Source organism: Eleutherodactylus coqui, chromosome 8 (genome assembly GCF_035609145.1).
Source record: "Eleutherodactylus coqui strain aEleCoq1 chromosome 8, aEleCoq1.hap1, whole genome shotgun sequence".
In the NCBI taxonomy this organism is placed as follows: Eukaryota; Metazoa; Chordata; class Amphibia; order Anura; family Eleutherodactylidae; genus Eleutherodactylus; species Eleutherodactylus coqui.
The window spans coordinates 117,009,698-117,036,961 of NC_089844.1; the positions used below are offsets into that span (position 1 = coordinate 117,009,698).

The 27,264-nt window shown below is 43.7% G+C and overlaps 1 protein-coding gene across 2 annotated transcripts; it reads right to left on the bottom strand.

The window, feature by feature from the left end:
• On the bottom strand, positions 1-27,157 carry LOC136576735 (transmembrane protein 180-like). 2 transcript variants are annotated; one of them, XM_066576274.1, is made up of 7 exons: positions 27,027-27,157; positions 22,685-22,850; positions 20,655-21,383; positions 18,537-18,691; positions 13,814-13,897; positions 8,250-8,393; positions 1-3,716 (listed from the first exon to the last, which is right to left on the bottom strand). In XM_066576274.1, the coding sequence occupies exons 2-7, from the start codon at positions 22,835-22,837 to the stop codon at positions 3,587-3,589; spliced, it is 1,395 nt and encodes a 464-aa protein (XP_066432371.1). In that variant the 5' UTR covers positions 22,838-22,850; positions 27,027-27,157; the 3' UTR covers positions 1-3,586. The 2 variants fall into 2 exon arrangements, with proteins under 2 accessions (XP_066432371.1, XP_066432372.1); XM_066576275.1 differs by having other exon boundaries at positions 27,022-27,140.
• Between the last annotated feature and the right edge of the window lie 107 nt (positions 27,158-27,264).

The window sequence follows — 27,264 nt, forward strand, 5'->3', positions numbered from 1 at the left end:
TCAGATTTGTAACAATATTTTAATTTAAAATCCAGAAAAAATATCACAATCAGAATTTATCGTATATCATTTCAGTCATCAACGTTTACTGCTAAATCGAATCATAAAAATGTACATTAGTGTTCTACACATGACCAGACATAAATACATAATTGCACGTTTTTGTTTTTTTTTTAAAAGACACCAGAAAAAATACATCTAACATTTACAAATGGTCACAGTTCAAGCTTGGCAACATGATATGGCTACAACCCTGCCCCAGACTATGTGATTATACAGGGCGGGCCGTAAAAAAGTACCCCGTCTCGGTTCCCCGACACCGCGTGTTTTATGAAAAAAAGAAAATTTGTCTTTGTTACCTATAGCAACCAATCACAACGCAGCTTTACTTTACCTCGGCAGTATAAAAAAAATTAAAGCTGTGCTGTGATTGGTTGCCGTGGGCAACAAAGATTTTCTTATAGACGGTTTTCATAAATGTGTGGTATCAGGACCAGAGCCTGGCTACTTTTCCGTGGCCCACCCTGTATATGTGAAAAGGCACACCCTAAACCTCAAAACCAGATTGTCTAATGGACACTACATAAGCTACCATCCTACTGATGTCACATCTACCCGCCACACTGTAACTATAGGCCTACAAGAGCCTTCTTACATTCTTGTGTGCAATTACTTATATTACATCAAATAATAGGTGTTGTATCTTATACTACTAATAGCAGTAACTATCATCTGTGGGTTTTCGTCAGCTCCATCCCCTTCAGAGGAGAGTTCTGAATGTCGGTGGGAATGCAGCGCCACCACCAGAAAAGTCTACAGTGGGGGAATGTAAAGAACGATTGTTGTAGAGTGAAAACGGCAAATACAGAAAATATTTGGTCACATTTTGATTCCAGTCGTCAGCAGGATTAGGAATTGTGGCCTAGTGCGGACTGCTACAATTCCCTCCTGTATAAAGAGTGCTGTACATGTTGGCCGTCCTCACACGTCTGTTTTAGTAAATACTTGCATTTTCTATGCTAGAGCAACACCTGAGCACTTTTTCTTAAGGCTCACTCACACAGGCGTATGTATCCCGTGTATTATGTGCATATTTTTCACATGCGTAATACGTGGTACTAAATGCTCATTAACGTCTATTGGGCCACCAACACCTCCGCATGTCGCATTTTTGTGCGTATTACACACTGTAAGAGAAGCTATAATATTTCCTATCGTCCATGTTGTCTTGTAACCTGCTCTTCTTTCAGTCTTTCACTGCCTTTCCTTTAGCACATATTCTTGTTTCTATCACAGGAATCCAAGGCCGTTTTTCCCAGGCCATTTAAAGCGGTTTCTCATGAGACTTCAAAAATCGGCCCGAGAGAAGTCCTGCCTCTAAAGAGACATCACTGCACTTATTGCACTTTTAATAGCCAATCATAATAAATTTATTATAATAAATTATAATTATTACAAGGATGGCGAGTTCCAGCCTCGTTTCAAATGTCTTTGTATAAAATAGCTCTGCGGATTGACTAATAGATCATATTCAATGTAGTGTATTATTTGTAAGCTTTCTCGATGCTCAAGCATTAACTCTTAATTTGGTCACCTAGAAACATACCAACTAGCAAATATTTTGCTAACCACACAGATATAGGCAATGGGGATTTAACATCCGCAGCAAATACGAGTGTATTTGCTGGATCGCGTATTACACATGTAAACAATCTGCATGTAATACGCAGCCCCCGTACGCCCATGTGAGTGAGCCTTTGGAGTCCACGTTGTGCCGTTCCTCTGTTACTTATTCCTCCTTGAAATCTAACAACTTTATGTTACCCAGTTGGGGTGTGTTGTTATGCAGCCTGACACTGTTCAATCTCTGCTGATAGTTTCCAAGAGGACACGCCTCTTTGACAAGGAGAATGGTTGCACTCGGTTGTCAATTTATTCAGACATTTCCAGGAGGAATGACAAAATACGAGTTTTAATAAAAGGTGCTCCAGCATGGTTATTCCATGGGGAATGCAAGAATGTATTAAAGTAGACATGTCAGGAGAGAGAACAGGTCTTCTTTAACTTGCTAACAGTGTTCTAGACAGATAATTTTAGTATGTACTAAGAACGTCACATTTATTGCAAAACGCCTGTTTGTGAGTAATGTAGCATATTATTATGACACAACAACTTCCCTTTAATAGTCCTATCTATATTAAAATAAACAGCATTAATTACCTTCTTCTTGGGATAGGTCATCAATAGAAGATTGGTGAAGGTCTTCCGCTCAGTACCTCCGAGGATCAGCTCATATCGGGCCTACTGTCAATAGGGATTGGAGCCACAAACCAACAAGCTCTGTCAACATTGCAGCAGCCCAGATTAGTAATTGTAGGCACAACTCCCACTGAATACAATGTCTGCATTACCGACATGGACCACTGCAATGTGGACAGAGCTGTCAGCTTCTGACTCCATCATCACTAACAGTTGGCCTGAGATCGGCTGATCACTGAGGATCCCAAGTGGCAGACTCCTGTTGATCAGCTGATCTTGACCTACAATATTTTGCTATGCTACCATAAAAAATAACATGGGAATAGAGGGTACAGCGCCAGATCCTTGCCGCCATCCTCCTCTCCATGGCCATCTATAGGTCAATCACAGCAGAGCTCAGAAATCATTCATTATGTAGTTTAAAAGACTTCTTAATGAAGACTTACACTGCTACATTCGAGTCTACAGTGTGCTACTACCCCACCCTGTACTTGAAAGTGCAACAGTGAATATTTGTAGTTCTGTTAGACACTCATTATGTCAATAAAATGGTAGTTTACTGTGTGTATCAATTCACGGTAAAGTCACAGTAAGGGAGGTCTCATCATTGACAACTACTTTAATTTTAGGGCCACGTCTCTGGTTGATAGGAGGTCCCTCAATGATGTCCATATACCCCAATAGCACATATAGATAAAACCTATCCTGTTAATGTCATAGCTGCCTCCACCTAGGCTTCTTTCCCACGAGCGTATATCCGACGCAGTTTTCACGGCCGGCCAATATATGCTACGTTGGGAGAGATAAAACTGGTGAACAGGCACACAAATCAAACGTTTGTGCGCCCGTTCAGACAGCATGGGTCCCGACACATATATGCCGAGACTACCATGACGTCTCCCCTTTCCCCTCCCTCCCCATCGCAGGCTCACCTCTACTCTCCTCCCCGCTGGCTCTTTGCAATGGGAGGCGCAGGGCGAAGCTAGGCACCGTCCCCATCCCGCCTCCTCCCATTGATGGCTATGGACAAGGGGCGGGGGCTTAGCTCCACCCACGTCCCGACTCTTGTCCGCTGCCAGCAATAGGAGGAGGCAGGATGGCTGGCCGATATACGCTCGTGGGAAAGAACCCTTAATGTAGGTTTCAAGTGAAGCTCTTAGAAAAGGTGCCAGGAACAAATTCCAGGTTGACTTCATACGTACAAAGAACTAAATCGCTCAACACACATGTAAAATGTCTTTTTAGGGATTTTGCTCACTGTACAGGTATTAGAACAAAATCTAAGGCACCAGTGAGAGGTGTATAAAGTCATTGTGTAGTTGGCTGCTTAGTGTGCATTGGCCACGTGACTGTTCCGAATGGAGTATGGCGTCCATATGATAATCTGTACGATGGTGATACAGAGAGGAACGATACAGGTCAGGTAGAACATGGCATCATGGAGGCCTACGAATAAACTGAATTGAAAAGTTAATGTTATTAAAGGTTTGCAGGATAAGTTTCTCCCAATCATTTCCCACTTCTGTCATCCCATTGTAGAAATATAAACCAACATCAATATATACGCACAGAAGCTATTGGCCTGACAAAAATAAAACATTTGAGATCTTAACCCTTTCCAATCCACTGTCTGATGACATTATGGTTTAAGGCTGTACAGCTCCGATGTTGGAAGACGTCCATCGGGGTTCTCTTACTGTATATTGCCAGCCTCTCTGCTGTCGGAGCCTATCCAACGTGTCACCTCATGCAGTACTGGCTTTAGCCAGCATATAGCGCTGTTGTATAATGGCAGAAAAAGAGTAAGCCCCCTAGGAAAACCAGGATACAAATTGGATTGGAAAGGGTTAAAGAAGACCCATCGTCTCTCTGCACACATCTGTTTTAATAAATACTTGTATTCTTCATAAAGTAAGAATTCTGGAGAACCTTTTCTTAGAACGGTCATAATCCTCTGTTATGCCCACTAAAAAAGTATGACTACATTTAATAGGGCTGTGTCCAATCAGTGTCCAACTGTGCAGGGACACACCCCTTTAGTCATGGTAACACCCAGTTGTCAATTTATTTACACATTTCTAAGAGGAATACCACAACACAATGCTCTAAGAAAAGATGTTCCAGAATAGCTAATAGATGGGGAATGCAAGTATTTACTAAAACAGAGACATGTCAGGATTGGAGACAGGTCATCTTTAAGGACTCCTGCACATTAGAACATGTGTATTTGCATGCGCCTCAGCGCTGCTTTTCGACAGAATGACCTATGCTTTTCTGTACGTGTATCGAAGTATTTTACAGTATTTTTTCCACACGCAAGGCATGATCATTTGTGCGCAGCAAACAAGACACACAGCTTGAAATGGCTAATTGGTTCCAGATGTGTTCTTTTTCCAGTGGAATTACGCATCTCGCTGTGTGTTGTGCGCGCATTCGCTCATCCCCAATTGAATTCTATGGCATTTTTGGTGCACAAGTGTATAAAAAAATATAGCAGGCTGCATTTTTTTTGAGCGGCAGAAATGTGGAAAAGTGAACGATCCCACTGAAATCAATGGGTTCTATTCTCGGTGTATACGCCTGTGTGAAGGAGCCCTCAGGGTGTGCTCACATGTTGTGTAAAGGCTGCAAATTTAGAGTGAAATTTCTGCAGTGGATCTTCTGTATAACCGCAGGTAAGTTACAGTACAGTTAAAACTGAAAATCCGCAGCGGGTTTTTTCCCTCTACATGTGAACAGGATTTGCTTTAATCACATTCCACTTTTATTGCAAAGATTTCCACTCTAAGGGCTTATATACATGAGCGTATATCGATCGGGTTTACAATATACGCTTCCATCTAAGCAGTTCCCCCCCCCCCCCCCTTCACCGACTCTCTGCCTCTCTCCTCCACTCCGGTATTTGCAATGGGAGGGGGCGGGGCATGGGGTCGAGCTAAGCTCAGCTGTCTCGCCCACTCCCATTGCTGGCTACAGACAAGTGGCAGGGAGGAGGCTATGGTTTAGCTCCACCCCTGTCCTTGTCCACTCCCATTGCAAACCGCTCGGAGGGGAGAAGAGAAGCAGAGAGCCGGGGAGGGGGACTGCTCAGATGGAAGCGTATATCGGCCGGCCGATATACACGTGTAAATAAGCCCTAAAGATGATTTCCCACCAAAGACAGAATAGCAGATAAAGGTCTGATTGGAAGACCCTTTAATAAATGCTTCTCATATACAATGTCTTGAGTCGGGGTTCTGTGACGCTTACTCCTGAAATTGCTCTATTATCAATTTTGCTGGGGCCCATTGGAACCAACAAGAGGAGCAGTCTCAGATTTTTCCTCATGGCTATGAGAATAGTTATCCCTCGACACTGGGGATCTCAGAGTTCCCCAACAAGGTTGAATTGGGCAACGGCTATGGATGAAATAGGCCGTATGGAAGAGCGAAGGGCCAGAGATGATGATAAATACTTGTTTTTTTTGTCTACTTGGGAGGCTTGGATGACATTTCGCATCTCTGCAGGGTTCGAGCAGTGGCTAGTGAACGGGCCTTACCTAATCATAGTTAGGTGAGGGGTATTGCGGTTGATACTGGACTGAGGCATTTCTTCTATTCTTTCATTCTTCTTCTATACATTCCCTCCTTACTAGGTTTCCAGGCTTCTTTCTCATTTCCTCCTTTCTCCCTCTTCCGATTTCCCTTGTTTCCCTCCTTCTCACCCCCCCCCCCCCTTTCCGTATTCTTTTGACCTTTCAGGATGCCCTTTCTTAAGGGACTGCCCTTTATAGGTTGCATAGGTTTTAAATATTCATTAGCTTATGGAAGTATGGTTATATGTTATTGGTCTTTCCTTTACTAAGTTCCCATAAGCTGGTTTAATGAGCCTGGTTAGTAATGCAATAAAGTGGGTGGCCTGCGTAGAGGTGACTTAACCACTTAAAAGTCTTGTCTACCAATTTTTTGTATGTTTGCTATTATATTGGCTACACAAAAGTAATGTATTGGTGAAATTTATGTCTGCTGTAAACAATAATAAATGCTTCTGTTAATGTATTAAAGGGACAACTTCGCCTTTTTTTAATTAAAAAGATGCAAATACGAAAAATGGAAAAATACCTCTACAGCGCCATCTATTGGATGGCAGCATTCCTTCATCTCACAGTGACCTTCTAACAAGTCATCAATGATTGGAAATATAAAACCAAGCCAGAAACCATGCACAGACAGCTGTTTCAGGGCTTACCCCTCATCAGTGTGCGGTAGGTCTCTGGCTTAGTCTTTGAGGGGCCTATGATGTGGGTCCGAAGCGGTGTCGTGTCTCCTTAGGGAGAGCACCCAAAAAGTCTCCTTACTTAGCTTTTAGGTGTCCCCACACCCGTTTTCGATGCTCTCCTTGGGGAGAGACTATACCATCCACTCATCCACTCACCCCTAGGTGTCTCCACACCCTTAGATAAAAAGGAAATATGCAGCTTCAGAACAGTGATTATTACACCATCTCACCAGCAGATGGTGTCAAATATCCTTGTTGTGATGGCTCTTAGCAGCAATTGTAAAATAGAACTTATGGGATATCCTTATGCCCTAAATGAACATATGGGCGGTGGTTGTCTATACGAGTCAACCCCCTTTAATTACAAAACAAATCCAGATTCGCATTTGTGCACATCAGGGGTTGGCGTATTTGCGCGCGCAAATGTGTTTACTTTGCTTTTTGCACATGCAAGAAAATACGCAATTCTGCTCTCAGGCATTTAAATGGCCAATTAGTTTCAGGACTTCAAAACGTTCTCTGTAGAAACGTGCAGGAAAATAGAACATGCTGCGTATTTTTTGTGTAATGGAATTGCACACGCATAATATGCGCATGTGAACAAACCCATTGAAAGGTTCTATTTTCCAGGTATTGCGTGTAAAAAAATTTTGTGCGGAAATACATTCATGTGAATCTGGCCTAAAGGCGTTTTGCCGTGTCACCTGACCATGATGGCCAACAGGTACGAGCAGCAGCACAGCAACTTCAGATGACAAGATCAGGGGCTGTATCGTGTATAAGAGTTCAAGAGTACTGAAAAGGAGAAGAATCCCTGTTTTGTACTTTCCCATTCTGTGCCCGATAGATCAGAATTTCATAATTTTTACTGGAAAATCTCTTTTATTAAAGCTGTTCCCCAGTAGTAATACCGTAGATTAATTTAACTTGGCCCTGCTGAAACATTGCAATATTCTTGTGCTGACATTTTGGTCCTTTGCCTAAATACCCTGTTTCCCTGAAAATAAGACATAGCATGATTTTCCAGAATTTTTGAGGATGCAAAATGATTTTTCAGGCTTTTTGAGGATGATTGAAATATAAGCCCTACTCCAAAATTAAGCCCTGCTAACAGTTAATTAAAAAAGTTAATTTAAATAGTGTCCAGGCAGCTATACATGTAAAAAAAAGTTAATATAAGGCACTGTCTTTTTTCGGGGAAACACGGTAGTAAACGGCTGCTATTTTTGTGTCCATATGGTCGATTTGCATACGCTGCAGCCCGGCTGTGTAAACGGGGGAGAAAACGGGAGATTTAGCCATAACTTAGTCACGGCTTTCTCCCGTTCATGTGATATTCGGACGTGATGCGGGTGGCCGAAAATACCAACGCCCATGTGAAGGAGGCCTTAGGGTCCTCTTACATGCCAAGATAAATTGCAACGAGCAGCGGTGAAGTGGCGATCATATAGCTTTCGCTTGGCATGTGTAAACACTTAGCGGTTGGGTAGTTTCAATCGATCATTGGAACATTCCCGCGCCTCTGGTCAACCCTTCTGCCGCTGCTTCCTATTCAGCAAAATGTTACGCTTTTTACTCAAAAGGACTTGCAGCTGACGAATAATGATTTTTAAGTCAGCATGAAAGATCCAATCAGTGATAATCTAAACGATTTACCGCTAATCGTTCACTCGCTGCATGCATCTACACCTAACAATTAGCATGCAAATCACTCAATCTAAGTTGCAACTCACTTGGGGTCCGGCTGATCCACTTTGTTTGTTAACTGTTCATATCCATACTGATTAAGAATAGTAACAACGAACATGGGTGCCAGGGACTGTGCAGGCTTTGTGAAGAGGGCATTGGTCCCAAAAACCATTGAGGACAGTGGAGACCTAGGGAAATAAGAACAATTACCGCATATATATTATATATACATATTTATCAGCTTTATAACTACTTTGTAAACACTAATCCATTCTAGGGACCCAAGTAGCCTGGAACAACTTGTTCCAGCATGAGGAGGATACAGTTCATGGAGATGGTGCTACATCCATAACATTGTGAGGTTGTGATACAAACCACCTTCAGATTGTATTTGCAGAATATTCACATTTATTAATATAGTCATATCTGTGTGTATATACAGAGGGTATCAATATATCATATCTAATAAGCAAAGGACTGTTCCCATAAGAATCTGCCTTAGGGCATAGGGGTCATCAGGTTGTAATGATCCTAGCATATGATGTGAGCTTATGCAGACAGTAAATAGTAAGAGCCCTTAGGAATAGGTAGCACCACATGAACGCTGGTGCCGAGTAGCGGTTCCCGGTGTGCGCTGCGCTCTGGGTAGGTGCAGTATTTGGAAGGTGAGAGGAGCGCTGCACAGGCTGAAATCAGCTGTGGATCCAATGGTGAGGATGTTGCTCCAAGATTTTCCTCTTTGGCAAATCTGCAACATTTCTGCTATGTGTGAACATATCCTTTAAATCACAGTGTTTGGTGGTTTCACATACAGCATTTTAAGTTTTTTTGGGGAGGGGGTTAAAGAAGCCACCGCAGTCTTTGATGCAGTTTTTGCACCAAAGCCAGTATGGATTCAGCAGGAAGGAGAAGTAGAAGTCCTTATTTTAGATAGACAGAGATGAGCGAATGTACTCTTTTCGGGTGTTTTTGCACTCGAGCACCGCTTTGTCTGAGTAACTGACTACTCGGACGAAAAGATTCGGGGGGCGCCGAGGGTGAGCGGGGGTTGTGGAGGGGAGTGGGGGGGGGGGGGAGCTCCCCCTGTTCCCCACTGCTACCCCCGCTCCACCACGCCGCCCCCCCGAATCTTTTTGTCCGAGTAGTCAGTTACTCGAAAAAAGCGGTGCTCGAGTGCAAAAACACCCGAACAGAGTACGCTCGCTCATCTCTAATAGACATATAAATCTGGCTTTGGCTAAAAAAATTAAAAAAATAAAAAAAAAACTGTATGGGAGACCACTGTATTTTTGTTCAAGCATTTATTTGGTAAAAAAAACAACACGGAAGTGCATTTTCATATGGAAAAATAACAAAAAAAGATCCAGACCCAGAGCCTGCTACAAATTTTGAAAAAACTCCATAGATACAAAAAAGGAACAAAATTGAGAACAAAAAAAAAGCCACAAAAATGCAATGTAGGGCTTTCCATAATTTAGTACTAACCTATAACTAACATCTTGACATTATGGTTTTCTTTTTGCTACAAAACGAGGTGACAGAAGAAAAAAATGCGGTATAAAGAAAAAATAGCCAAAAACCTGGGAATAGCTTTGGAAAAAAAAAAAAGGCTAATTTTGGCACAAATCTTACTTGCGCAAAGTTTTTGCAGGTTGCCAGCCAAGACTGATTTAAGTATAGTTTATGCCAGAAAATGGCTTGAATTAATACAAGCGAAAAAAATTACGAAAGCTGGTGTTAATCTCCTTGAGCACACGGATGGCCTGAGATGCATCTACTGTGAGGAGGAGTAACCTCTTAACACATTAGGCACACATCTTGCGACTGAGGGAAATATATTAAGACCAGCGTTTGAAACACCGGTCTTAATAAATTCCCCCTAGATGTGACACCAGCCTTACATAGTGAGAAGGGAGCTGTTGGGTCACGTGTCTGGAGAATTGTGCTAAACCACTATCGGGCCTAGATGCAACCACAGAATTTTGAAAGCCGCTATGTACGTAAATCTAAAAACATGACAATTTAAAACGAATGCAAAAACAAAAGAAAAAAGTATTTCCAAATCTGCATTTTGAACTGTGAAAATTGGTAAAAAGGTGAAAATGGACTTGATGTAACACAAAGCAGATGAGCCTTTGTATCTTAGAATACGTTTTACACCCTACACAATTACATCAGAGATGAAGGACAACAAAGGCGGTCTTGAAGAAGAGGTGGGGGAGAGCAACTGCTAGAATTCTCCACATACTTCACAGAATTCTTAACAGAAGAAGGGTATTCAAGAACAGAGCAGAATGCTGCAAAGAGGATATCAGATGGGGTTAGTATGCAACTGTTGTGATTAGCCATTATGACCTGTGAAAAAAAGTCAAGAAGGTCTTTATGTCCTTGTGGTAGAAATGATATGAAGACATAAAATAGGATGTGGATTCTGAAAGTGTCCATCTGTAATCTGAAGTCCTTGGGTGACCATGTAATTTGTGTAAGATAGTTTTCTTTCTTCCTGCCGGAGGAAAACTCTCTCCCTCCACATTTTTCTCAGAAAGCATTGCCTTTAAGACTCCTGACACCAGCTGGATCTCCAAAAGGAAAAATGTTGCCTTTCAAGAGCTGCATGCAATTCACAGTCATGCCAAGCCATGGTCCCTACATTTTCTCAGGGGCCTCTTTACCAGAATACCAACCGGGCCCCTCCTGCCACACTGTGCCCTCCTAGCCCATCCACCATCTATACCCCCCTAAAAATGTTGTCTTGGTACTCTGTGTGGTTTAGTCAAGGTGGAAAATAAAAGAAAATAAAACAAAATCGTCACTTACCTATTTTTTTGGCATATTATTCTGGCAAACACGCCCATTCACATGAAAGTGGCCAAGTTTGCCAGTGTCAAAACAGTCAGCTTGTGTATGGGACATCACAGGCTGCTGCAGCCTGTAAACATTATGTCATGGGGGAAGCTGGGAGCAGCAGCGCTGGATACAAGAGGAAGCCAAGAAAGGCGAGTACATGTCTGTCATGTTGCATGGGGAACATGTTTTTGAGGGGAAAAAAACGGGGACAACCCCTTAACCCCTTTAAATATAACAGGGTTAAAATGAAACTAGAAAAACATTTGTGCATTTACAGAGTGTACAGATAGTACTGGGGAAAAACAAAGCAGCACATGGACCTTGAACTTATGAAAATCAAACTGTCATCAAATAGCTATGCAAAAGGGATGAGCCGAGCCAAATATTTGTAGTGACAGTTTGAACACTATACAAATTAGTCCCGAAGGAGAAAAAAAATGTACATGATGAGCAATGTTCATGTGATTTACCCAACTCCCTGCTGTATCCTATAACTCCAGTCACCTATTCACCAATACATTGTACACCAATCCACAGACTTCTTGGAGAAAACTTGTTATTTAAGTTGGGAGTGAATAACAGCCCTCTGGAATAGTAGCTTTCTCTACTGTGCTCTCTGTCTTCTTCCACGACCCCCACTCCCCACCCCGCACTGTCATACAGCCCTTTGTAATAGTAGCTTTCTCTGCTCTCTGACTTCCTGGTCTCCTTCACAATCCCCCTTCATTGTCATACAGCTCTCTGTAATAGTAGCTTTTTCTACTCTGCTTTCTGTCTTCTTCCACAAAACTCCCCCTCCCCCCACCCTGCACTGTCATACAGCCCTTTGTAATTGTAGCTTTCTCTGCTCTCTGACTTCCTGGTCTCCTTCACAATCCCCTGCATTGTCATACAGCCCTCTGTAATAGTAGCTTTCTATACTCTCTGTTCTCTTGATCTCTTTCACATTATTATCATATACCCCCCTCTAATTACTCAGTGGAAGGCCGGCAGCATGCTGAAAGAGAACAATCAGTGATTCGTTGACGAAAACATCACAATGTCAGTGCAATTAGACCTAACAATTCTCACTCAAAAGACGGCTTTGAGCGATTTTGGGTGAGAATCGTCGGGTCTAAATGGGCCTTTAAACTGGCTTTGGAAAAAGTAGTAAATAAGTTTTTAAATAAATAAATTGAATAAAGCCTGTTGGTGATAAGGAGCAAATGACCATTATTGTCTAGGATCCCAACGATTCTCAGACTGGCCCTAATTCCTGTATAAGTTTAAGGTTCCGCACTGATGACATATTCCCTTTACATATAGTAAAGATAAGACTCTGTAGCAGCATATAATGGTGCAAAAGGTAGAATGCAAAAAGCTTTATTCCTTCATAATGGAGGAATTAAGCTTTTTGCATTCTACCTTTTGCAGCATTATATGCTGCTACAGAGTCTTATCTTTACTGTCTGGATTCCATTGAAGGAGCAGAGGTTCAGGTTCTCTATAACAGTGGCTTTTGCATGAACACTTAGAGGTCCCACCCATGCTGGTTGAAGTGAGTGCAGCTGGTTACATTCTACTTTTTGCTATATTCGTTTTACATGTCTGAAGATGTTTTTGATGTGGAATTATCCTTAATGAGATCAAAGCAATTAAAAACATAATACAGCTATTGGGGGGGAGAACTTATAGCATTAGCCATGATCATTCATCATCAAGTCTCCATTGTTTGATTCCACTAATTAACCCCATATTTGACTATATGCAAAAAGAAAAAATAGGCGGAGCCTAAAGCTTGTTAGCTAAGGTGAAGCTGTGTAGGTGAATAGATTAGATGTGATGACTAGCTGGAGGTGCTGCCAATCAAGTAAATGCCTCACTGGTAGTAGGAGTAAGGTCTCCTTCACACGGGCCTATTGCGCACGCAATACACAGTGAATAGAACCCATTCATTCCAAAGGGTTCCTTCACAGCTTTGTTTTTTGCACATGCATTTCACGTGGGGGCGAAAAACCCAGCATGCTCTACTTTAGTGCACCAAGAGTCCCCATAGAGGTCTATGGGGGGTGCGCAAATATGCACACAATACACAAGGGAACAGGTACCAACTGAGGCAGAGGACTGTATACATTCATCCGTGCAAAAGCCGCCTTGTAACATTTTTTCACACCTGTGTTTTGCAGATTTGACAAAAGTATTACAAACATTTCCAAACTAAAGGTGTTCAACAGAATTGTTTTTGTAACATCTATTTGTCAAAATAATTGGCTTCACAATTAGAGATGAGCGAGCATACTCGCTAAGGGAAATTACTCGATCGAGCATTGCCCTTAGCGAGTACCTGCCCGCTCGGAAGAAAAGGTTCGGCAGCGGGCGGGGAGCGGTGGGGAAGAACGGAGGGGAGATCTCTCTCTCCCTCTCTCCCCCCTTGCTTACTGCCGCAACTCACCTCTCACCCACGCCGGCAGCCGAATCTTTTCTTCCGAGCGGGGAGATACTCGCTAAGGACAATGCTCGATCGAGTAATTGTCCTTAGCGAGTATGCTCGCTCATCTCTATTCACAATCTATTTTTGGATAAAGGGTAACATGAATATGTAACAGGCCTCCCTACAGATCAAGATGGTGGATCCCATTCATAAAGAGGAAGGAATAACAGGTCAGATAATTATCAGTAAGTTACAGAGCAGTTTTACAAGTTATGCAAAGCAGAAACAAGTCAGTCAAGTCAGCCATAACATAATTCCTGCACACACACTTACTGGATGCCCATCACTTACTTGCGTTTGTAGTTGGCAAAATCTGCATCTACAATATCAGCCAGAGGCAGATTAAATACGCTGAATGTAGCGTGTACCAACACCCTGCGAGGAGAAGAATAGAAGAAGTGTTAAAAAAACATTAAATCAGCAATCTCCACTAGAATATGAATGAATCATATTTATATTGGCTATTTCATTAAATTCGGGTCAGGGTTCATTAGAGACGTTAGAAAAGAATAAAACATTCATTGTGAATACAGACTACGACCAAACTGTAGTCAGATCTTGCAGTCATCTATCTAAAGGCCCATTTAGACACAACGATTATCGCTCAAAAGATGTCACTCAAGTGACTTTTGAGCGATAATCGTTGTGTTATTTACAGCGCAAGATGAGCGATCACCTTGTGCTGCATGTGGAGGATGCAGAAGACAAGCAGGGTGTCCCTGCTTGTCTTCTGTATCCAGCTGTTCTCCGCTCCAAGCGCCCGACTGTTATACAGCCGAGCGCTTGGAGCGGAGGATGCAGAAGATAAGTGGGGTGTCCCCGCTTGTCTTCTGCATCCAGCTATTTTCTGCACGAAGCACTCAGCTGTATAACAGCTGGGCGCTCTGTGCAGAGGATGCAGAAGCGGGGTGTCCCCACTTGTCTTCTGCATCCAGATGTTTTCTGCACGGAGCGCCCGGCTGTTATACAGCAGAGTGCTTCGTGCAGATCTCTCCTTTACCCCTTACATCCAATTTCTTGCCCGAATAGGTCAGCTGCACCTGAAGAACATCGCAAGAATCCGCTCTTTTCTCACCGCAGATATGCTAAAAACGCTTATTGTTGCCCTCATCCACTCTTGGCTCGATTATTGCAACTCGTTGCTGATCGGCCTCCCGCACCAGACTCTGCCCTCTCCAATCCATCCTGAATGCGGCAGGCAGGCTCATCTTCCTGTCCAGCCGCTACTCGGACGCCTCTGCCCTGTGCCAGTCACTGCACTGGCTGCTCGTCAAATACAGAATTCAATTTAAGCTTGCTACCTTCATCCACAAAGCCCTCCACAGCACAGTGCCCCCCCTCATCTCAATCCATCACCCAGCCCGGGCTCTCCGCTCTGCTAACGAAACTAGACTGCGCGCCCCTCTAATTCGAACTTCTCATTCCCGCTTCCAAGACTTCTCCAGAGCAGCACCGGTCCTCTGGAACGCACTACCAAAGGATACCTGGGCAATCCAGGACTCACAGAACTTCAGGCATGCTCTAAAAACGCACCTCTTCAGGGAGGCATACCACATCCCCTAAATAAACTCTTTTATACGCCGCCTGATAACATGCTCCCTGACCTACTGACTGCAATCCTTGCCAGCCACCATCAACTGCCCCTGCAGTCATACTGGTCCTGCTGTCACACGGCTAAATATCTGACCATTGTCTATGTGTATAGAATCCCTCACTTTCCACCTCGCCATACCGCGCACATCTCCAGCCCTTTACCTTCTGTATCACCCCATTACTTGTAGTTATGTAAGCTCTGTGGAGCAGGACCCTCACCCCTATTGTTCCCATCAACTGATTACTATGTAACCGTGGTTCTGTAATGTTTGTACTTTTGTATTTCTGTATTCCCCCTGTCTATGTAAGGGCTGCGGAATATGTTGGTGCTATACAAATAAAGTTTATTATTATTATAATACAGCCGAGCGCTCTGTGCCAGGTATGGAGAACAGAGCTGGACCGCTCTGTTCTTCCCAACCAGCCTGTTATCAGGGAGCGGGATACAATTGTATCGCCTGTATCCCGCTGTTAATCCCTCATAAGGCTCATCGTCGTCTTTCAGCACGCTGAAAGACAACGATGAGAGACGGGATAACGAAAACTGCACGATCTCAGTGCCGTTACACCAACGATTATCGCTCAAAAGACTGCTTTTGAGCGAATTCTGAGCGATAATCATTGTGTCTAAATGGGCCTTTATACTCTCTACCCGCTTTTGATAAAGGGGTTGTCTGGTAACCATTGCCATTGCATGCATTAAAGCAATAGACTGAAGTACTCTCACCCCTCTGATGCTGGCGGTATCCAACACTGAAGCCTGCTGCAGTCCCAGTGATTGTTGCGACATGTCACAGGAAATCAGTTGATCGCTGTAGGCAATGGTAGGCTGCAGCGACACGTTCCTGAACTCCTGTTATCATGGTGCGCAGGATGTGAGCGCTGATGCCAGAAGAATGAGCAGTGATGCTGCAGCCTCACATTTGCTGCAGCGATCATCAAATTTCCTGTGACATCACATGTCACAACAATCAGCGGGACCGAAGCAGACTGCAGCATTGGATCATGGTGGCCGCAGAGGGGTACATACACTTCAGTTTATTGTTTGAATGTAGGAAGTGCTATTGAAGCGGGGTTGATTGGCTAAGTTCACATGGCAGACTCTGCATTAGATTTCTGCATCGTAGTCCGCAGTAAAGTTTATGTAACTGCTGTAGGTCTACAGGCGGATAAGCCGCATTCAATTAAGCTAATCCAGGTGTCAATATCTAAAAGCAGATACCGTATCACTTCTTTTCTTTTATATGACAAATTAAAATTAAATGATGGTGTTGATTTGAATTCAAATTAATGAGACAGTAATCTGCCACAGATTTCATATTTCAATCTACGGCAAAATCCGTTATGTGCGCAGGATATAAAGGGTATAACAAACTACAAGATCCGACTACACGCAGGGTTTGTTTGTAGTCTGTAACCATGGAGACAAAGGGCTACATAAGAGCAGTACACAAAAAAATAGTAGCTTTTTCATCAACGATATTGCTTTATATTAAAGGGGTTTTAATTGTTCAAGATCACTGTTGGCAGTGGGGGTACACGCTGTATAGTAAAAAAAAATAAAAATACTCATCTTCCTTCTTCCCGTCCTCACTCTGGGACCTGAGATCATCTGTTTGTTGTGGGTTGTTTACCCATGTGACCATTGCAGCCAATAAGAAGCCGGACTGGGATGTCATCAGTGATATCCTGTAAACCCGCTTTGGGGTTTCTACATTAGAAGCCCATGTGACAGGTTTATGAGAGGTCACCTGTCAGATGCCATAGTGCTCGGGTGAGTATATTGATTTTATTTAGTTTTGAGCACGGGGGATTGGTGGGGTGAGGGGTGGGTATGTGAAAAAAAAACAACTGAAAACGCATTTAATGTTTGTAAGAATACATATAAGATGCTAAAGCCCACATTGTGTTTCATTTGTTCAGGTCATAACCCTTACAGGTACCTTCCACATACAGAAGGGCTGTAGTACATGGAATTGTGAGAGGACACAGAAAAAGTGAATGGAAATGATAAGAAAAATCCATTTTTAAAACACTGGGGATTATCATCACTAATCAGTATATATAGAAGGAGTCATTCATCTTCATTTGTGTCCAGTATTCCTTCGTCTATGAAAATAAGGGAGATGGAACAATACCTCTGCACCATCAAATGCATATTACCCAGAGGAGCATGAATGGCCTTAGAAGTCTCCTCACTCACTCACCTTCTAGGTGCTCTCCCTAAGGAGAAAAGATAGCGTTCATCTATGATCTATAACACAGGTTATACATTCCAAAGCCCAAAATACCAAAAAACATTAAACTGTGTCATCATCCAATGAATTGGCACATTTATGCTGTGGTGAAGCTGTACCAATGTATGTCTAATATATACATACACAATAAAATTCGGACCACAAAGGAAGGTCTGCTTAAAGGGGTTTTCCCAGGACTTCAGATTGCTTGACAACCCCTGTCTTTCCTGGTTGCTGCTTGACCAGGACATGTGGCTCCTGCAGCCAATCACTGGCCACAGCAGCGACCTTCTATAGCCATTTATTGGCTGTAGCAGTCATATGTCCTAGTCAGCAGCAACCAGGAAGAACAGAGGAGTTGTCAAGCAATTTAAAGTCTTAAGAAACCCCCCTTTAAGGACAGGTCTCACAAGACTCTAGGAAATCTAAGACTAAGGCCTCATGCACATGGCACGCGCAGATTCCTCATGCGGATTTCCGCTGCAGATGACCTGCGAGTCATTGCGTAAATGAATTTTAAATGCTTGCGGAAGATCCCAGATTCAATGGCTTTTCCACGTGGATGCACAGCAGATCATCCGTGCGGAGAGGAAAAAAATAATAATTCGCAACCCCAATGGTGCCCTCACCCACGTCCCTGCCTGGTCTCCAAGCAACCTGAGAAGTATCCACCTACAAATTTGAAATGTAACTGCGAATCCAACGCTTCCATAGAGATCAATGGAGCACGTCTGCTTGAAATTCGCGCTAAAATGGAGCATGCTGCGATTTATTTTCTGCTCGTGGAATCCACAAATCAAATTTTGGTAGTTTTGGGAACCAGCTGGTAAGCTGTCAGCAATTGTGTCATATTACTTCCACTTAAATTGCATGGGGTTGTAAATCATATTTCAATTTAGACATGTAGAGACTGATTTTAAGGCATTCATTTCATAGTGTTTCCATATTTTTGTCCACCCCCTGTAGAAGCCTGCGATGAAGAACGGTTACTGTTGCAGTTCAATCTGCTGCCAGAGTGAATGGTCCTAAGGTAACCTCGTGTCCCATCCAGTGACAAAGTACATTTGTTAAAATAGAATATTTATCTTTCATTAAAGGCTAAATACATTTGAGGAAAACCAGAGAATTCAAGCGGCGTCATACCTGACAGTGACAGACAGCAGGAGCGCCAGAGCTTTACTTACATGTTGGTGATGAGGAACGCAGCCAGGATGTAGAAATGCTGAGGTCCCGTTAACAGCATCAGAACAGCAGAAATGGCTTCTACGTAGAACGCATACAAGATTACCTTATAATAGCCGATACTTGACAATAAAGAGTGGCTGCTCAGCACCAGAAGCTGAAAACATTCATGAAAAGGGGTTCATCAGGATTTAATATGGAAAACTAAACTCATGCCGACACATTAGGGTTACAGCAGGGCTGTGGAGTTGGCAAGTCAAACTTCCAACTCCTCTATGTTTCCACAGCCCAACTCCACCATAAATGACTCATATGTAACAATTAGCAATGACAAATTTAACTGCTGACCACGCTCTGCCCAGAGAACTATAAGTAGATGTGTTGCCGCGATTTTTCTGCGAGATCACTGCTCTTTTATGAAAATAATATTGCATCGTTGCTGCTTGCTATAAGATCGCGCAATTTCTTATTGCGAAAGTCAATAGGAGTTTCTAATGTTAAAAACTCATCGAACGAAAATCGCAAGTTCTGGCAATGCGATAAACAAGGAAGCTCCATAAAGAAACTTCGGTTACAAAGAAAAAAAGTGCAAATTGCAGCAAGATAGAGCATGCCACAATTTTTTTTCCCTTCCAAGATAGCATCAGAGAAAACATCGCTAATGTGAAGGAACCCATTGGAAAACATGGGCCTAATCCATGCGTTTTCTTGCGCTATTGCATCGCGGCAAAAATCGCCTACAGAGGTCACATTGGTTGCACAACATGGACATCACAGTGCTGCACTGCGATGTTGCATCTAATGATTGACAATTGCGCTGCATTGCATCCTGTGACCCGATGCAACCACGATGCAACAACAACAAAAAATCCCAAACTGTTATTGGTCACATGTCGCTTGCAACTTTGCCATCATAGACTGCAGTGCAGGTAGATTTAAGAAAAGCTGCCAAATTGCAGTCGCACATGCAATCTGTGATGGCAAAGATCACATGTGACTTGTGACCAAATGTCCAAGAGTTTGGGATTTTTCCCGACTGTCATACCATGTTTCCCTGAAAGTAACGCACGGTCTTACATTAGTTTTTGCACAGTGTCTTATTTTTAGGGAAGGTCTTATACTCATCTAGCCACCGGCGTCTTGGTCCCTCGTGCTGGCCTTCCCGATGCTGCGGCAGGCTGCCATGTAATCCTCAGTGCTGACAGAGGATTCTCTTCTTGGTAATGGGGCTTTGAATACCCCCCCTCCAGCAAGCGAGTGCTGTGATTGGTTGGAGGGCCAACCAATCAGAGCCGGCGTTCGATAAACCAATCACAGCGATTCAGTGATGTCATTTACTGAAGGGCTGTGAATGATCGAGCGGCGGCTCTGATTGGCTGGCGCTCGATCCAATTACCATTGACTAGTCATATTATAGGCTGTCAATCGTGGCCAAGCATGATTGCCTTCCACGTATGGGGGCTTTGCGGTGGGTCTGTAGGCAACTATAGAGACCTATTCTTGATCCGCAGGTTCTTTCGCAGTGGGGACATCGGTTTCCAAGTGGAAGACGGTCCCGACAAGGGTTGGCTTGACGTGCTTTTTGCTTGATATGTTTCTCCCTTTTGCCCTTCATTCGTGCCTCTTCGAATTTCACTGCACTGTTGGTAAGGGCTGACCCCCAGATTCAGCGTTCAAGGGCCAGGGCTTCCCAGTTATCGATGTCTGTTATGCAACAAAAGTTTCTATGTAGCCCTAGCCTAAATTGACAACTGCTTGTTGCCATTCCCCTTGTCAATAGGATGTGTCCTTACATAGTCTGAGACTGTCAGTGCTAACTCGATACATCCCCTTATAAAGAATGCCAACACCTAGTTATCAATTTTTTCAAGCATTTCCAGGAAGAATAACAGAGTAATATTTTATGGGGGACGCGTTTGCTAAAACAGATATGCCAGGAGAGCTAACAGGTCCTTATTAAAGCCAAACTCCATGCAAACGGCTAAAACTCTCATTTCCAAGACTGGATGGGCAGTTGGGGTCACCGTCAGAGAGGCTTACAGTTGACTTCTCAAGGTCTGACAATAAGGTGACAATAAACAAAGTCAACGCAATGCACTTTAGAATGCAGGAGAATTTACCTGAGGAAACATGAAGCCGGCTCCATACATGATACTCCTTACAAAAGAGGGGAGTGCATCTTTGGGAATGAGGTTGTCTGCAAAAATTATCATGAAGTTGCTGCAAAAAGTGGAGTGAAAAACTTGAAAAAAGTTCATAGACACAAACAACAGAAAGTTCTTTTGGGTGAGGATCTGCTTGGTAAGAGACAGCACAGCGGCCCAGGAGAGAGAGGTCTCTGACTTTCCGCTGCTCTCCACTAACTTCTCCTGCTGTTCATACTGGCTTATACCAAACACCCCGGTGTAACACATGCATGCCGTGGACAAGACGGCCACAAAGACTGTGAATGTCTGAAAGCTGGGGAAGTTTTCCATGTTGTCAGACACAAGCCCGCAGAAGAGAATGCTTGAAGATCCCAGCAGCGAAGCTATTTGGTTGTATTTAATGAGTTGAAGGCGACTTTCATGCCTGGTTGAAATCTCGGCAAACAGGGCACATTGGGCAAGTAACACAAAGGTAAGCAAGCCATCAAAAACGCAAAGGGCTATCAGGAGATGGACACCACTAAGCCATTCACCCTCTGTGTAATCTTTCCAGGGGAACCAAGGAAGCAGGAAAGCGAGGGCATAAAACGGGGCTCCGTATAGAATGGAATGACGCCGTATAGAGCAGAAGCCGGTTTTTGAATTATCTTGTATATAACCAAATAATGGGTCATTTATGGCGTTCCAGATCATGAAAACCACCTGCAAAAATTAGAATAGCAAGTAAATAGTGGAAATGCAATTTAGTTTCACGGTGCTACTTTTTACGCCCCGTATGCTAGTAGCTGCAAGTATTCTTGACACTATTTTCCCTATGATGTACAGTACAATAAGTGGCAGATCCCATGAAATGTAGCAAAGAAACCCGATAGCAGCTCTGGCCAGTGCCAGGAATCTTTGCTACAGCTGCTCAGTAGTATCATGGAAGATTTGCCTTCTTAAAGAGCTTGGCCACTTTATCATGACTTTGCCCTATTGTGCTGGAAACCTCACTATAAGTCGCTTATTCATAGGTTATTATGGAATCAGCACTTGTTCCTTCCTTTATAAGGGCCGTCCCCTTTCTTCATTGAACCTCCCGCGGCGCTGAATGGCTGTGATTGGTTAACGCAGCATCGGCTTTCATTGGCTGACGCTGTGCTGAGTTAGCCAATCAGAGCATTCAAGCCCCGCATCCAGACAGCAATGCGCTGTCAGCGTGCAGGAGGGAGCGACAGCCTGCAGCAGCGCTGCAGGAGGGGAGTATAGATTTTTTTTTTCTTCAGCGTATTCCTGGCATATAAGTTGACAGTTGGGGGTCGTCTTATACGCGCAGTTGTCTTATACACCGGAAAATACGGTACTTTCCACAACTGGACGTACGTTTACATAATGTGGATAGCGCAAGATCATAAGAGATCTAGCGCTATCCGGCAGCGGGAGCCGGCTGTCACTAATAGCCGGCCTCCTGCTGCAACAGCAGGAACGCATCGGAGATGAGCCCCCCGCTTTTAACCCCTTCCCTGACGCAATCTATGTAGATCGCGGCATGGGAAGGCTTCACAAAGGAGCGCGCTCCCTCTGTGAGGTTATCGGGCTCTCGCGATATAATCGCAGAGAGCTCGGATGGTTGCCATGGCAACAGGACGCCAGATACCAGTGTCCTGTATTGCCATTGCCTATGATCGCTGTAATAAGCGATAAGGCATTGCAGGAGAGAAATCCTGCAATGCCTTATCATAGCGATCATAGGTGCTATGGTGTAAGCCCCTCAGAGGGACACAAATGGTGTAAAAAAAAAAAAAAAACTTTTTGGGGTCTTTTTCTCATATTAGCATAAAAAAAAAAAAAATCACACACATTTGGTATTGTCGTGTCCGTATAGCTTTTGAAAAATGGAGATTAAAATCCGCCAAAAATTGTTGCGTTCTTAAGCCCAAAATAGGCCGTGTCCTTAAGGGGTTAAACTTGGCATAACCTCTTTAACATTCAACATCCTGAGACGGATGTGAACCGCATTGTACCTGTGCTTGGTGAAAGGCTCCTTCTGATATCTTGTAACGGTTAAGAAACAGCTTCACGTAATAGAAGTTAAATATGCTGTTCATCATTCCAGCACCTAATGTGGTCATAGAATAGGCCAAGGCTGGCCGGTGGAGTGCTAAGGATAACTTCATGTTTACAGTTCACCTAAGGAGACAGAAACAGAACGACATAAGAAGGTGGAAGAAAAAAGCATAAAAGAGAAATATCAGCAGCACTTACAGTCATTATATATATATATATATATATATATATATATATATATATATATATATATATATACATACATACACACACACACACATAGTTATAGTAGAACACTTTCTAAAATCGTTTTTGCACTTCTACATGTACTCTTTGTGATCCGCATGTATATACGCTGTTAAGGTCAGATTCTATAAAGTATACTACGGTTCCTTTTACACGGGAAGATAAATGTGTAAAAACAAGCGATATAGGGAATTGTAATGTTTGAAAGACGGGAGTTTTTATATGGAAGAACAATCGTATGTTTCACACGTGTTTATGATCACTTTTGAGATTGCAAGCCTTGTCTTGACACAAGAGGATAGACGCTGACAAATGATAATTTTTAGGTCATCATAAAAGACTCAATCAATGACAGATAAGTAAATTCTGCTGATACTGCCATTATTGCACAGGTTTATACTGGACAAAATTTGGGAACATTTGCTCGATATAACAATATTTTGCATGGTAATCGCTCAATCTGAAAGGCCCTTAAAGGGGTTTCCCAGGACTAAACTAATCGCCTATCCTCAGGATAGGTCATCAACAATTGAATAGTGGGCTCCGCCATTCGGGATTCTTGCCGATCAGCTGACAGAAGTGAGTGCCGTGGCTGTTTTGGTCCATACAACCAAGCACAGCGCTGTGCATTATATAGTGGCTCTGCCTGGATTAGCAGTTCAGTCCCGCTCACTTAAATGGGACTGATGAATGTGATCAGGAAGTGTATCGTTTCTCCTTAGGGAGAGCACCTTGAAGGTGTGAGGAGACTTAAAAGGCCATCCTTGCTCCTCTGGGAAATATGCAAATGGGAAGATGGAATAATACCCCTACAGCACCACCTATTGGGAGGCAGCATTCCTGCAAGTCAATGTCAGACGTTTTAAACAAGCCTTGTAACAATCACTGGGAAGGCTCTGGCTCAGGCACAGGCTCACAGTCCCCAGTCATTGTTACAAGGCTCGCTAAATAGTCTGACATTGACTTGCATGAATGCTGCCTTCCAATAGGCGGCCCTGTAACATAGTATGCTAGGGCAAAAAAGACAATGTCCATCCAACTCACCCCCCCCCCCCCCCCCTTCCCCTACACACACATTGATCCAGAGGAAGGCAAAAAAAACAACGATGATGATGTAGAAGCCAATTGCCCCACCCTGGAGAAAAAAATTCCTTCCTAAATCCATAATGGCAGACAGAATACTCCCTGGCCCGCTGCCCCCAGCCTGAATTGAGTGACCAGGGGTGATCAGGATGACAGAAATACGTGAGCACCCTGCAATAAGTCGTTCCTGAAACTCCCATTGAAGTCAATGGAAGTTACACAAACACCATAGCACAGAAGACTACAATGTTTTCGTAACTCGGGGGCTGTAAAAGCAGCATAGCTCACAGTGCTATACTGTGTATATAAGGGCTCCTTTACACGACTGTGTTGTTTGAGCATATTCCAAGCGTGGAACGCGCTGTACAAATCTGCCATAGGCTCCCATGCTGTCGATCACACACATTGTGCAAAATACGCGTACAATAAAGATCGCAGTATGTACTTTCTTGGTGCGTATTACACACGCATACACGCCAAGATAGTGCATGGCGATTGGCGGCCCACAGCAAGTATTCAGTATATGGCATGCAGCGAATTACGCTCGTGTGCAGCCGATCTAACTTCCATTGACTTCTATGGGAGTGACAGAATCAATGTAGCTCAGTCAAGCTTGGCTGTTTCCGTAAGGCCGGCCACCTTGTAATCAGCAGTATTCGCATCTCAGCCATGTTTGGATAAGATGGGAACATCCTTACATTTATCGTCTATATTTGCATAGTGGTTGTATAATGTCACGCTGCCCTGCATTTGATCCTATGTCATAGGAAAGAAGGTCGCTGTAATCCTAAAAGAGTTAAAAAAAACAACCAATTTTTATGTAAACTAAATATAATCAATCTACAATTTAAAAAAAATAAAATAAATAAATATATATATATACCGTGTTTCCCCGATAGTAAGACACCCCCGATTGTAAGACGTATCGGGGGTTTCAGGGGGGTCGGCCAATGTAAGCCGTACCCCGAAAGTAAGACATATGTCTTACTTTCGGGGAAACACGGGGGTATTGCCGCCTCCCTCTCATCTAGCTGCGCTCCGCCTCCTGCCCACTTCCGCGCCGCCCCCCCTCCATACGTCACCGCGTCTGCCGCCTTTGGCCTCATGTCCACGGGGAAAATCAGATCCGCTGCAGATTCTCCATGGAGAATCTGCAGCGGGTCCCTCCTGCCCCGCGGACATGAGCGCTGAAAATAGGAATAAATCAGAATTAACTTACCTCTCACACGCTCCGGATACTTCCTTCGCTGCGGCGTCATCTTCTCTCGTCGCGGCCGGATCTTCTTTCTTCGGCTCGGCGGATGTGCATGATGACGTCGGTGACGTGCCCTGCGCATGTGCCGGGCCGAAGCAAAATGATCCGGCCGCGACTGAGAGAAGATGGCGCCGCGGCGAAGAGAAGAACCGGAGCGTGTGAGTAAAATCTGATTTTTGTGTCCCGCGGATCCGGACGGCTTCCATAGGCTTCAATAGAAGCCCGCGGGAGCCGTCCCCGCGGGAGACCCGCACGAAAATGGAGCATGGTCCAGATTTTTTCATGCTCCATTTTTGATCCAAATGAGCGCCGCCCCCCTCTCCATACGTCACCGTGCCAATATAAGACATACCCCGAAAGTAAGACATAGTGGGGCTTTTGGGGATAAAAAGAAAGTAAGACACTGTCTTACTTTCGGGGAAACACGGTATATATATATATACACACAGACACTGTAGCTTTCTAACATATTTTATCCCTGTGATTAAAGACGCTGTAACAAATCAGTAGCCGTATCGCCTGCCATAATTTGTGATTTATTCTCAATTGTTTGGCGAAAGGGGTGTGGTTTTTAAGTCACCATCCACATGACTGATTTAGAAAAGGTTTATTTTTTTCCATTTAAAGTTGTATGCACACAATTTTTAGGCCAAAAACAAACAACCAAAAAAAAAAAAAACGGACCGAAATTGCACAGACGTAAAACACATTGATTTGAATAGGAATATTCACATAGGCATTTTTTTTTTTTATTACTCAGTCACCAATTTTAGGTTATGGGTGTGTTAAAAAAAACGGATTGCAAACAGAACCAGGAAGGGGCGAGCCTGTTCATTTTTGCCTTTTTATTACAATGTGCAAGCCAGATGGAAATCGCATGTGAAAAGTGCAAAAAACACATAGGAAAAAAAACTGCAAGAAGATCACAACTGCCCATGTGAATACAGCCTTAGGTCGGCTGCACACGGGCGATCCGGATTCCGCAAATGGAACCCCGAAGCGGTATCCGTCTCTGACCCCGCATGCATTCCTTTTTCTGTACTGTGGATGTCCGTGGACATTCGGCGTCAGTCATGCGCAGAACAGATATATTTTTTAAAAATTTTCCCACGCCGTCGCTAGGCGATGATGCATACCCGCGGCCTCTCTGCGATGTCAACTGCGGATGGGCCATAGGTCGGACGACTTTCATTGACTTCAATAAAACATGCTGCGATTTTAAAACCGCTCGCGGAAATCGTAATCTGAACGGACATGCGAATGTTCTATTTTTTCAATGTGTGCGAAATACCGCAGATTGCGCAATTCAAATCCAGTCGTGTGAAAATTATCTTACTGTGAAGAATAAGTAGCGGTGAGCTATGCCAGGTGCAACATAGTGTAGTTCAGAGGACCTGCTGTAGTCCTCATTGTACCCCTTTGTGTTTCGGACCCACAGCTTGCAGTCACTGAATGCAAACCGCATCAGTGTCACCTGTACAGGTTTTGATCCATTGGATGCAAACATCTATAAGGTTGCTATTCACTGACAGCAAGCATCGATCTGTTGAGATATTGAATGTAAAAAAAACTGCAAAGTTTTGCAGTAAGACGAGTCCCTCGTCAACAGAAACCTGCACCACAACCGCATCGTGATATGACATTGCGATTTTAATCACTACACAGCCGCGATCCCCATCACCAAGTAGCATGCACCCATAGTGAACATACACTACCCGGCAGCGAGGGGGTCATGGATAGTGAGGACCCGCACAGACCGGGTGCTCAGGAATCTCCCACCAGCCTGTTGCCCTTCGCAACCCGCACGTATCAAGACTCTCTGCATTCAATGAACAAAACACGGAAGTGTCAATACCAGGACCTGGGCGTGTTTTTTATGTTCAACCAATCACAGGACAGCAGCGTGACTTTACAAACAGTTGATTGGTTCAAAGGTATCCGCTGTCACTGCAG

Coding starts and splice junctions, on each gene's coding strand:
- LOC136576735 (XM_066576274.1), bottom strand. CDS start 22,837: ATGAAGTTATCCTTAGCACTCCACCGGCCAGCCTTGGCCTATTCTATG. Junction 13,898..18,536: donor GCGTTCCTCATCACCAACAT/GTAAGTAAAGCT, acceptor TTCTCCTCGCAG/GGTGTTGGTACACGCTACAT. Junction 3,717..8,249: donor GTGGATCAGCCGGACCCCAA/GTGAGTTGCAAC, acceptor TTTTCAATTCAG/TTTATTCGTAGGCCTCCATG.